The sequence below is a fragment of the Microtus pennsylvanicus genome, chromosome 1, assembly GCF_037038515.1.
Source record: "Microtus pennsylvanicus isolate mMicPen1 chromosome 1, mMicPen1.hap1, whole genome shotgun sequence".
NCBI classification, from domain to species: Eukaryota; Metazoa; Chordata; class Mammalia; order Rodentia; family Cricetidae; genus Microtus; species Microtus pennsylvanicus.
In genome coordinates this window covers 117,741,809-117,754,776 of record NC_134579.1, presented here as the reverse complement: position 1 = coordinate 117,754,776, position 12,968 = coordinate 117,741,809, and the positions used below count along the sequence as shown (strand labels likewise).

The 12,968-nt window shown below is 45.7% G+C and overlaps 1 protein-coding gene across 3 annotated transcripts in view; it reads left to right on the top strand.

Annotated features, from left to right (window-relative positions):
- The window catches only part of Bicdl1 (BICD family like cargo adaptor 1), a 103,312-nt gene that overhangs the window by 74,534 nt on the left and 15,810 nt on the right, over positions 1 to 12,968 (top strand). For all 3 annotated transcript variants that reach the window (XR_012911404.1, XM_075981694.1, XM_075981684.1), the window contains exons 3-6: positions 2,431 to 2,547; positions 5,316 to 5,462; positions 11,530 to 11,709; positions 12,398 to 12,616. Coding sequence is in view for 2 of the 3 variants with exons in the window: in XM_075981694.1 (XP_075837809.1) it covers positions 2,431 to 2,547; positions 5,316 to 5,462; positions 11,530 to 11,709; positions 12,398 to 12,616 (663 nt within the window). In the remaining variant the exon portion in view is untranslated. The remainder of the gene's footprint in view (positions 1 to 2,430; positions 2,548 to 5,315; positions 5,463 to 11,529; positions 11,710 to 12,397; positions 12,617 to 12,968) is intronic.

Sequence of the window (12,968 nt, the reverse complement as noted above, 5' to 3'; positions counted from 1 at the left end):
AGTCCAGTTATTCTTGCCTCTATAGTCTCTTTGAGATTCAAATGAGAAATATAAGTTAAAAGTTTTTGAAAGTCTTACGTCTGAATCATATATTTAAAAAGCATTATTATAACTAAATGGCTAAAGAGCTCAGACTCCTCTAGTTAAGCTTTTCTGATAAGAAGAGACAATTTTTTTTCTAGGAAGATGATTTGGAGGTTAGTCTCCAGGAGCATTTCTCAGAGCAGCTGGGTTTGTGCATCTCTTTGGCTTTGTTCTGTGAGTTGTGTCAAGGAGGTGATGTCAGGAATCATCTAAGGTAGAGGAAGGATTGTAGTACCAGAAGGTTTAAGGACAGCATAAGAGAACCCACAGAATCAATTAACCCAGGCTCATAGAGGCTCAGAGAGACTGAACTGACAACCAGGGAACCTGCATGGGGCTGAACTAGGCCCTCTGCATATATATTACAGTTGCATAGCTTGGTTGTCTTGCCGGGCGGTGGTGGCGCACGCCTTTAATCCCAGCACTCGGGAGGCAGAGGCAGGCGGATCTCTGTGAGTTCGAGGCCAGCCTGGTCTACAAGAGCTAGTTCCGGGACAAGCACCAAAACTACAGAGAAACCCTGTCTCGAAAAAAACCAAAAAAAAAAAAAAAAAAAAAAAAAAAAAAAAAAAAACAATGGAAAAAGGGGCTCTCTCTGACTTTGCTGGCTGTGTTTTGCCACCCCACTCCTTATACTGGGCTCCCTTGTCCAACCTTAATATGAGGAGAGGTGCTTAGTCTTTTTTTTCATTTATTTATTTATTTTTAATTAAAAATTTCCACCTCCTCCCATTTCCCTCCTTCCCCATCACCTCCCCGTCCCTCTCCAGTCCAAAGAGCAGTCTTATTGAAACTTAATATGCCATGTTTGGTTTATATCCATGGGAGGCCTGCTGTTTCCTGAATAGAAAGAGGAGTAGGTGGGGGGGAGGGCTTGGAGAAGAGGGAGGGGAAACTGCAGTCTGTATGTAAAGTAATATCATTAAAATAAAAAAGAAATAGGTAGGAGGCTGAAGAGGTTTTTTTTGTTTGTTTGTTTGGTTTTTTTTTTAGTGGTTGGGAGTGCTGGCTGTCTTCCAGAGGTCCTGAGTTCAATTCCCAGCACCCACATGGCAGTTTACAACTGTCTATAACTCCTGTTCCAGGGGATCTGACACCATCACACAGACATACTGGAGAACACCAATGTACATAAAATACAAATAAAAACTATTTTTAAAAGAAAGGAATAGGTTAAGATTTATATGTGGCTCTCTGTAGTGAGGCAATATTTGTTGAATTTGTAGAACTAAAAACAATAACAAAAATAAACAACTGATTTCATATTTCTTGGAGGTGAAAGAGCTGTTAAAGATAGACCCGTTATGGATAGTGCCTCACTGAACATCTAGCCAGACATTTCGATGGTATCCCCATCCCATGTGAAAATAATTCCTAGCCATTTCAGGGTATAGCAAACTCTTCCAAGAAACCGTGAGTCCTGCTCAGTTCCAGCAGCCTCAGAAAGATCCCAGAGGTGGTCTTGCTCTGCCCTGAAGCTCTCCTCTCCACAGGGCAGCGTGTCGGGCTCTCCCTTGGGCTCTCACGTAGGTTAGGGAAGAGGACTTCAGCCCCAGGCAGTAACTGGAGAATTAAAAATAGCAAGAATGCCCTTGAGAATTAATGCCCAAAACCATAACATACACGACAGAGAACTCTAAATATCATTCATGTTGAAGAGAAGTGGTATGAAATTAGATAAGATAAATAAATGTCTTTAACCATAGCTGAGGAAAGGGAGGAGAAAAATAAAGAAATTCCTAAAGTGACTGGGTGTGTGGGGGCTGGAGAGATGGCTCAGCGGTAAAGAGCATTGCCTGCTTTTCCAAAGGTCCTGAGTTCAATTCCCAGCAACCACATGGTGACTCACAACCATCTGTAATGAGGTCTGATGCCCTCTTCTGACCTGCAGGGATACACACAGACAGGATATTGTATACATAATAAATAAATAAATAAATAAATAAATAAATAAATAAATAAATAAGAAAAATAAAGTGACTGGGTTTGATAACCCATACCTATAATCTTAGCACTTGGGAGCTGAGTGAGTTCAGCCCAGTCTGGGCTATAAAGTGAGACCTGGCTCAAAACAAAACCCTAAGACAGAATGTATTATAGCTATTTTATTGTAAAATATTTGCTGATCTCCTATGTTAACTAGCATTTGAGGACTTACTGTTTCCTGGACCTGTTTCCTATGGGTAAAATAGCCTGAGACCTAGGTAGTTGTTTATGGTGAGAGTGGAAACCAACAGTCACCCAGAAGTCCTGTGAAACAGATGTGCAAAATAAGACACTTGAGAATCACAACACACTTCATTTGCACCCTCCCTTTGATTCACTCTGAAAACATCTCTCCTGCAGGCATCTGAAGTTGAGAAACAGCTCTCCATGCAGGTCCATGCACTCAGAGAAGACTTTCGGGAGAAAAATTCATCCACCAACCAGCACATCATCCGCCTGGAGAGCCTTCAGGCCGAGGTGAGGCCTTGGTGTGGGCCACACTTGAAGCTGTGCACTGGATTTTTGGATAAAGAGTCTCTGAGCTAGGGAATAAACCCCCTGCTCTCTATAAAAAGTACTGAAGCATCTAAGAAACATTTCTGTGAGAACTTGAGAACACTTGATCCTTGTTCTTGTGGGTAGCCTGTTGTCTAGAAAAATAAAGATGTGGAGAGTTATATCTGAGGGAGTTGAAACTATGAATGATCTACTTTTTACTGAATAATCTTGACAAGAAATACCCTCGCTAACTACACACAAAAACTGGGGAAGGACACCGTTCCCTTCTTTATTCCTCTTATTCTAGCTCAGTACATCACCCTGTTTAAGGTATCATACAGAATACTCCCATTACTAACACACCAAAAAGCCCCACAATGTAGAACAGAAACTTGTATTTTATAGTAGAGGATAACAGCAGATGCTGCTAAGGAGTTAATAATGAGAGCATTTTGTATGATTCCTGAAATGTGGTGGTATAGCATACGCGAGGCCAGAATATGGCAGCAAGGGTCCGTGCCAGGGCTCAAGCAGGGGAGGAGGAATGTAGCTTTAGCGCTTGGGGACTGTGGTACGAACGGCATGGGTGCCGCCGAGAAAGGGGCTCTCCCAGGGCAAACTCCCATCTGGTTCACTCTGAGGACCTTCATCCCCTTTGACCAACCAGACTCTGAGAAACAGTGTAGAGCCTGACAGAAGGAGTCCCTCTTCTGTGGTCAGGGGATCGAACACTGTAATCAGTCCAGAGAACCCTCCCTGCATCGTAAGTGACCTGAGGATGTTTTCTTAAAGTCTGTCAATATCTTCTCTTTTCTGCCTCCAATCCCCTTCTTTCCTCCTTTCCCTTGGGATTCCTACCGATACTGAGCAGCAGGTTCTTGAAGTAAGTAGAGATTGCTCCAGTGGGGTCTTGGCATGCCTGTCTGTGACCATTTGTGTGCATGACTTGCCATCTACTGCCCCTGCCAGGCTCCCACTCCTCCAAGTTGCCTGCCTTCCTGTTTGTTCCACCTGTTCACTTTCTCTAGCCCCTCAGGAACAAGTTTTCCAGGAATGTTTATTGCCAGGGAATGTTTGTCACCAGTTTTAGGGTATGTAGGGGTTGAGTGAAGAAGTTGACAACCCAATACCACACCCTGGCTTCATCTAGTGACAACTGCTGTTTGAAAGGCTAAGCTGTGAAATCTTTCATTTTAATTAAGTGACTTCATGAAACCTTGAAAATTAAGTGTTTCTTAAGGGCCAGTTATTTATCAGAATCTTATTACCTCATTACTTTACTGGAAACCTGGGAAACAAAGATGATCCATCTGAAGGAGAATTGAAAGGTCAGAGGGCACATAAATAAAAATGAACCAGAGTGAAAATTCCCTTTGTATGGGTAAGTCTGCTTCAGAGAGAGGAATAATGAGCCATTCACCAAAGACTTGCCCCTCTTGGTCTCTAACCCAGGTGCACACTTGAGAGACAATATTTCTTTGTTTGGACAGACACCCGATCTCTCTGGACAAAGGCCATATACCTCACTTCCCCAGGACAGCATCCTGTCTGATTGATGGATGGCCAGGGAGGATATGTGTTCTGAGCAAAACTCTAATGCAGAGTGGGGGCAGCCAAGAGGCAGAGGGAAAGGTAGGGCCCGGGAACCTAGAACAGTCACTTACTTAATTCTTCCTCTAGAAAAGTACTAAGTTCAGTCTCTAGAACTTAGACAAGGAAGAGCCTTAAGGCATTCTCCAGACTAGAGCACAGGGAAGGGAAACATCTTGACAATGGCAGGAAAGTATGTACAAGCATGCAGTTGGGTGAGAAATAAATACGACGGGGAATTAATAGATGGCAGGAGCAGGGTCAGGAGGATCTTGAGACTTCCGAGTCCTTCCCTTCCCCCAAAGCTAGGACTACTTGGGAAAGCTTTCTGGAGCCCCTGGGCATGGTGGTGCCCTGGTAAGGTATTTCTGGCCTCGAGGAGCAATGATTGAGCTGCTTCTCTGAAACACGGAAACCAAAAAAGACTGGGCATCTCTTTCCTCAGCTTTCTCCCTGACACCGAAGAGAGCAAACAGGCCTTACAAAGATATAAAGATATGCATGTGTCTTGACACTGACTTCAGTGTGCAAAAAAAAAAAAACAGCCTTTTCCATAAGGGATATCTTTGCTTCTTTTCACAGATTATTTGTTCAAATTACCCATGAAGCCACTGTCTCATTCCTTTCCTGGGCGTGGGCTGATGTAGACACTCTACCGTCTATAACCTGCTAGCTTCTTGTTAGCCAGGTTCCCAGGTCTGAGCTGGGATGTTGGCACCAGGGGAATCAGCAGTAGGGAGAGGAGGCAGTGAGCCTGCTTGCAAAAGCACAGCACCTCTTAGGGAACTTCCTGGTGCTTATGCCTTGAAGAGTAGGCAGATCAGACCCTACTCTGCCAAAGGAGGGCCGAGGGCAGACAGGGTGGGGCCTTCTCCGACTTATCTCTGGAATTTACAGAGCACTAACTATCCTTCCTCTGCCTGGCAGCCCACTTGCTGGCTTCCCCTGGGCTAACTCCTACTCCTTCCCAGGCAACTTTCTAAAGGGGAGGGCCTTTCCCTTCAGCCCAGGATCACACGGCTCTGTTCTCCGAGACGAGCACCACGCCTCTGGGCACAGTACGCAGAGATACATACCTTCATGTTTTGGGCTAGTCCCTCCTCCTATACTCAACCAGATAGAACTCCACACCACCCTGTGGTTCTCCATCTTTTCAGATCAAGATGCTGTCGGATCGAAAACGGGAGTTGGAGCATCGGCTCAGCACCACTTTAGAGGAGAACGACCTGCTTCAAGGGACTGTAGAGGAGCTACAGGACCGAGTGCTGATCCTAGAAAGGCAGAGCCATGACAAAGACCTGCAGGTACCGCACAGAGATTCTATCCCATAGAGCTAGGGCTAGACAGTGGGAGCGCTTAATCAAACAGGAAAGGCCATGAGGCCAACACCACTGCTGCTGTCCAGGTGGGTGACTCTGAGATCTCCCCAGGGGATTCTACCATGCCTATAGCTGGGTAAGTATATTGTCCTCAGATCATCCCTTCTATGCGTTCTGAGCCACTGGTCCTTGGAGCAGTGTCACACAGTTCTTTCTAGGCTGTTAATGGCTGGAGCACCCTAGCATTTGTGCAGTCTGCCAGCCTGTGGAGCTCTGTACTCAACTCCCGGTGCAGTGATCTCTGCCGCTGCTGTTGCCCAGCAGAGGGATTTAGTTGCCTGGCACAGAGCAGAAACCAAGAGCCTTCCCACAGAACCCAGCAAGACATACTCAGCTTCTGCTGATGGCTAGAAAAGGCACAGGCTACCACTTTGTGAACCTGATTGGTCATTTTTTAATCTCCCTAAGGGAAACTGCTTCTTAATCATATTTGCCCTTGTTTGGGAACTGCCACCAGGCCTCAAATGGAAATCCAAGATCAGACTTGACAAGAAATAACCTCAAAACAGAAAAATAATCTCCCAGTCTCCCCAGCAATAGAGGGTAGCATCTGTTCCCAGGTGCTTTGCTGAGCTGGGCCTACAGAGTAGGAGAGCATCATTTCCCTCTGGGCATGGTGGGGGAGAGTACAGTGGGTTGTTTTGGTATCACTTGTGGGGAAGTGGTTGAGCAGGTAATACTTAAATGCCAGGTAAGTCCCTACCCAAAGACCAGGCCACAGAGGCCCCACTGGGTTCAGAGGGAAGCTTATTTAGAAGTTCTGATGTGGGGTGACATTTTAACTGAAACCGAACATGGTGGTACACGCCTATGATCTTAGCACTTGAGAGGCTGAGTCGGGAGGAATGAGAGTTCAGAGTTTATCTAGACTGTGTAACAAGTTCCGGGCCAGGCTAGACCGTATAGAAACTGTCTCAGACAATAAAAGGAAACACCTTGTCTGGTGTCTAGTAAGAACACTTGTTGCTGCCCCTAAGCAGTTTGCCTCTTTGAGGGACATTTATTAAATCCCCCGACCCCCTGTGATTTTTGTTCAACTAATAACTTTCCATAGAGTAGGCCCTCAAAAATGCTAAGTAGAAAATGGGGCTGGGGTATGGCTCTGTAGTAGGGAGTTGGGGCAGCAAACAGGCCTGGTTTCAATCCCCAGCAGCACAGAATGGAAGAAGGGAGGGAAGGGAGAATATGGAGCTGGTTCTAATGCCTCACAGCAGGTTTTGAAATGGAAAGGAATGTGATCATTTTTTAATAATAAGAGCAAGTGTAGGGGGCTGGAGAGATGGCTCAGTGGTTAAGAGCATTGCCTGCTCTTCCAAAGGTCCTGAGTTCAATTCCCAGCAACCACATGGTGGCTCACAACCATCTGGAATGAGGTCTGGTGCCCTCTTCTGGCCTGCAGACATACACACAGACAGAATATTGTATACATAATAAATAAATAAATATAAAAAAAAAAGAGCAAGTGTAGGTCACTTTCTAGTGAATGGAGAGCTTTCATATACTTCTCTCAAGCTTACAGAAAACAAATCACTTATCCAAAGTCACGGACCAAGTCCTTGATAGACTTGAAGCCGCCTCTGACCAGCGCCCGTAGAACTGATTTGCTGCTGTGCATTTGCCCTTGCAGTCGTGTTAGAGCAGCTCTTGGGGCCACATGAAGCCCTCTGCTGTTAACAATAGAACACAGAGAGGAAAAGAAGTACAAAACCCAGAGATAGCCGAAAAGAAATGTGCGTGCCCACTGCCTAACAGGGAACCTGGAAATGGAGGGAAAGAAGCAGGCCTAGGGTGGACTTCCAAGTACTACCTGGTGTAGGTGGACTGTGTGTCCTGTAGCATCAGGAACCTGAAGCCATGTCTGCGAATGGACGTTCAAAAGAGAGAAAGAGGTCATACAAGACCCCCTAGCAAATCAGAACATTTCCACCCTTTTTGGAGGATCATATTTATTCTTCCCCTTTCCTACTTGTGTAACTATTTCTTTTTTTAATTAATTAATTTATTTATTATGTATACAGTGTTCTGTCTGCATTTATCCCTGCAAGTCAGAAGAGGACACCATATCTTATTATAGATGGTTATGAACCACCCTGTGGTTGCTGGGAATTGAACTCAGGACCTCTGGAAGAGCAGCCAGTGCTCTTAACATCTGAGCCATCTCTCCAGTCCCTGTGTAACTGTTTCTGTCTGTGCCTTTTGTTTATGTAAAATCTTAAGTTGCCACTAGTTACTAGTTTCCTCCAGAAAGCCCTGTAACCAAAATGGCCTCAACTGACAGAAAAAAAAAAAAATCCAGTTGACCCAGGTAGCACTTGAACAGTCCTAACCCAGATTTGTAAAATGTTGAGTCAGTGGCCTTGGAATGTGTTTAATCCCTGATTTTAAATCCTGAGATAAGGTCGGGTAGGAGGCTGAGCAGTAAGGCAAAGCCTCCATCATCGGGGCACCCCTTTGATCTCTTTGGCTGTATGACTGGAGTCCTGCTGTCAGAAACGTGTGTGTGTGTGTTGTGTGCGTGTTTTGTAGGTTTACATGATATGGTACACATGTAGAGGGTTGTGTGAGTCTGTTGTATAGGTTCACATGTGGAGGTGTGTTCTCTGTATGTGTATGAGTTGTATAAATACACATGTCACAGTGTTCATGTGGAGGTGTGTGTGTGTGTATGGGTAGATGCACATGCCACAGTATGTATGTGGAGTTCAGAGAAGAATTTTTCTGAACCACTTCTTACCTTCCTAAACATGGGTCTTGAGGATCAAACACAGGTCATCAGGCTGGGTGGTGAGCCTTTGCCTACAGAGTGGTTTCTCCCACCAAAAACAGATTTTTAAGCCACAGATCAAATTCAGCTATGGTTTTTTTGTTTTTATTTTAAGACTTTAGAATAGGGATTAAAACTCACACTTCATAACAAGTATTTTGTTAAACTTCGTTTGTTCTGGTTTTGTTTGAGACAGGCTCTAGCTTTAGTCCTAGCTGACTCAGAACTTGGTAGGTACACTAGGGCTGGCCTTGGATTTATAGCCATTCTCCTGTCTCTCCCTCTCAGGTGCTGCAATTACAGGTACATGTGGCCATTCTGGCTTTACTAAACTTAAGAAAAAGATTTTGCTTTAATACTCAGTAAAGATGTCAGTTGTCCTTCTAAGGAGCTCTTAGCCCCTTACAGAAATGCATAGGGCAAGACCCTGGAAAGTGGGTAGGTTCCAACAGCAGAGTGCAGGCCCCCATCACTGTAGGATAACCCATGAAGCAGTGCCTTGGAGTCTAGACTTTGCTCTGACTCTGATCGTGTGTAATTGAGCAAATCTGGGCCATCACAACATCTTAGCCCCTCGGTGTCAAGAGGGAGATTGTCCCCACTTTTGCTCACTTTAGTATGTGAACTGTACTAATAAAAGCATTTCATGTCACCCTTTTCATACATAGAAATACACTGTCACCTTTCTTATACAAACGTGTTATTTTTTTTTTTTTTATGGTTTTGTGAGACAGTTTCTCTGTGTAGCCCTGGCTGTCCTGGAATTTGTTCTGTAGACCAGCGTGGCCTTGAATTCAAAGATCCACTTACCTCTTGCCTCCTGAGTGCTGTGATTAAAGGTGTGTGCAACCATGCTCATCTAGATACCGTTTACTTTACAGGATTCCTATGGCTACCAGGTTCTCCTATGATTTGATTTGGTTTTCCTGTACATCTGTCCAGGTGGTGAATCAGTCACTGACCAGAGAATGAGGCACCTCCTGCCCTTTTGTTCTCTTGCTGTTACAATTAATTAAACACTTTTGAGTGTGTGTGGGTAATTGAACTAATTGTATCCAGTGCACCAGAACTTATACATAACTGTGGAAGCTTCTCCTGCTGAGATGTGTGTGGCACTGCCTAGAGAATAATTGTAAAGCATTTGCCGCTGAACATGCTGCTTGTAATTGTGCTGCTTGGGTCCTAGGAATGTCTCTTTATTCCCTATAATCCTGGTTTGTGTTATTTTTGTTCTTTCCTCCCAAGTTTTCCTAATACTTGGGCTAGAGGAGTTCCCACTGTACTTACCAGCAGGCGTTGCTAATCCAGGGACTAGGTAGTACATCTTGTCATCCAGTCAGCAGCTGGACCCTCGCCCTTCCTAGTTAGGGCTCAACCAGACCATTCGCCAGCCACTTCCTGGCAGTGATGGGTTGAAGGTCCCTAGAGGATTGGCTAAAGTCTGGCTCCCTTAATGAGAGCCAGAGCTCTTAGTTGCTGCCTTCGATCCCACGCCTCTGCATCTGCAGGAGGCACAGTGGCTTAGAAGAGAGTCTGAGGAAAGCAGCACAGCCCAGTCCACAGTGGCCTTGGGCATTCAAGGCCAGCACTCCAGCATTCCCAGCCCAACCTGACTGTTCAACGACGGCAGTTCAAGTGCAGGGCGTACGGCTGTACACTGCCACACCCAGCTGTTTCCTCTCTTTAATGAAACAGAGATGGTTCCAGAAAGACCACTTTATAAAAGAATAAATTTAAATCCCAGGAAGCTCTTCACCCATACTAACCTAGGGTTGGGGTGATATCTCTGTGTGTGTGCGCGTGCGCGTGCGCGTGCACACTTGAGTGTACAGGCATATAGATGCATGTGTGTACATGTGGATGCCTGAGTATTGGGAGTCCTCCTTAATCACTGTCCACCTTATTTATTATTATAAGTGTGCGTGTGAGAGCCCATGTGCCATGGAACACATAGAGGTTAGAGGACAATTTCCAGGACTTGGTTCTCTCCTCTCATTGTGGGTTCTGGGAATCAAATCCAAGTCCCTCAGACTTGTATGCCATGAGCTTTCATCTGCTGACCCAGACCCTGCATGTGTGTCTGTGTACCACATGCACGCAGTGCCATTGAGCCAGAGGTCTTCAGATCCCCCTGTAAGCCACCGTGTGAGTGTTGGAACTCAATGGCAGGACCACTGAAAGAGCAGCTAGTGCCCTTAACCACTGGGTCATCTCTCCAGCCCCTCCACTTTGTTGTTTGAGACATGTCTCTCACTGAATCTCTCATCTCATTGGGAGTGTACACTTTAGAATGGAGTTGCTGGATCATTGGACAGCTAGGTTTAACTTCATTTTTTAAAACTGCTAAGGAGGGCTGGCAAGATGACTCAGTTAAAAGCACTGACCTCCACATGCGTGTCAAAGTAAGTGCATATCCATATTCTTGCGCACATATCATATATAACACATGCACTCACACAATAATAATAATTGTTTGTGTTTTTCAAGGCAGGGTTTCTTCTGTGTAGCCCTGGCTATCCTAAAACTTGGTTTGTAGGCCAGGCTGGCCTCAAACTCAGAGAGAGCCCCCTGCCTCTGCCTCCTGAGTGCTGGGATTAAAGGCGTGCACCACTACACCCTGTGTAATTTTTTTTCTTAACCAAGATACAAACCAAAATAGTTTGCACTTAGTTGCTTTATTTATATTTTGAGATTTTTGTTTGGTTTTGTTGTTGCTACTGTTAAGACACTTTCTTTTTAACCAATCTGGCCCAAATTCAAGATCCTCCTGCCTTCACTCCCAAGTGCTTAAACTGCACACATGTGCTGCCATCAGCCCCTTAAGTCTTTGTCTCTCTGTTTTGGGTTTTCAAGACAGGGTTTCTCTGTATAGTTTTGGCTGTCCTGGAACTCACTTTGTAGACTAGGCTGGCCTCTAACCCAGAGAGAGCCACCTGCCTCTGCCTTCTCAGTGCTGTGATTAAAGGTGTGTGCCACCACTGCCCACCTCTTGAGTCTTCTGAATCACTAGGTTATTCTAGTAACTTTTTCACTGAGATTATTGATGGAATGGAGTTGTTTGTTCTGTAGAATTTCCCTGAGCTGGGTCTTGCTGACTTTGTCCCACCCACAACTTGATACATTCCTCCCAACTCTTTTCCTGTGAGTTGGCAAGTCTAGCAGCAGGGTCAGGTCCTGGGCACTGCTTGCTGTGATTTGGATAAGCTGCCTAGCATTTCTTCCCCACAGCTGCACCAAAGCCAGCTGGAGCTGCAGGAGGTACGGCTGTCCTACAGGCAGCTGCAGGTGAAAGTGGAAGAGCTCACGGAGGAGAGGAGCCTGCAGAGCTCGGCTGCTACCAGCACGTCCCTGCTGTCAGAGATCGAGCAAAGCATGGAGGCCGAGGAGCTGGAGCAGGAGAGAGAGCAGGTGCTGATGTCACTGTAGACCCCGGGGTTCTCTTCCACCCTCCTCTTCAGCACTGTACTGCCGCTTGGCAACAGGCTGCAGTCCCTGCATGAGCTCCTATGGCCACAGCTGGAGCCGTGGTCCACTCACTGAACGGCCACAGCTGGAGCAGTGGTCCACTCACTGAATGGCCACTGAAACCTTGAGCAGAACAGCTAGAGCCCAGTGTCCTCCGCTCAGGCCCTCCCCTGGGCCTCGGAGGTGATACAGAGTCCTCCAGCATTTGCAGTCCAGCAGTCCACCCTTTCGATGCCATTTGTCTCTTTATGCCTTCCATAATCACTCCTTTCCCGCTAGGCCCCAATTCCAATCAGTGAAGCTAATTACGTAACAGAAATACTTTGCATGGCAGATTACTTGATTAGAGGGAAAATAAGAATTGGTAGTAGCTGGTCATGGGCACTAGGAAGACTGAGGCAGAGCAGCTACAGTAAGTTCCAGTCCAGCCAGGGCTACAGGTTAATCTCAGAAAGAAGTGAAAGTCTAAGAAGATGGACTAAGTCCAAAATATTTCTTATGGTAGACTATTTAAAAAACAATAGCAACAAAAAAAAAAACCCTTGGCACTAAAAACAGGATTTCAAGTCTCTGTGTTTTGGCTTTAAATACTGAATAACCCAGTCTGTAACAGAGTAACTTTGTGTCACAGCTGAGACTGCAGCTCTGGGAAGCCTACTGCCAGGTCCGCTATCTCTGCTCACACCTTCGAGGAAACGACAGTGCCGATTCAGCCGTGTCCACAGATTCCTCCATGGATGAGTCCTCAGAAACCTCCTCCGCCAAGGACGTGCCTGCTGGCAGCCTGCGCACTGCCCTCAGTGATCTCAAGAGACTGATACAGAGCACTGTAGATGGCATGGAGCCCACGGTAAGGGTCAGCTACAGCATCCAGCCAATGTGCAGTGGGAACTCGTTGTAGATGGTGCGGTAAGCTGAGCTGGAGCTTCCCTCATAATGTGCTGCCAGGATCCCGACCCATTAGTTTGAGAGTACTAAGTACCAGTAACCAGGAGGTAGGACCGCAAATGCCATGGTAGCGGTTCTCAACCTTCCTACTGCTGCAACCGTTTAATACAATTCTTCATGTTGTGCTGACTCCAAACCATAAAATTAGTTTCTTTGATACTTTATAACTGTAATTTTGCTGCTGTTATGAATCCTGATGTAAATATTTTTGGAGATAGATGTTTACCACAGGGTCAAGAACCACAGGTTGAGAA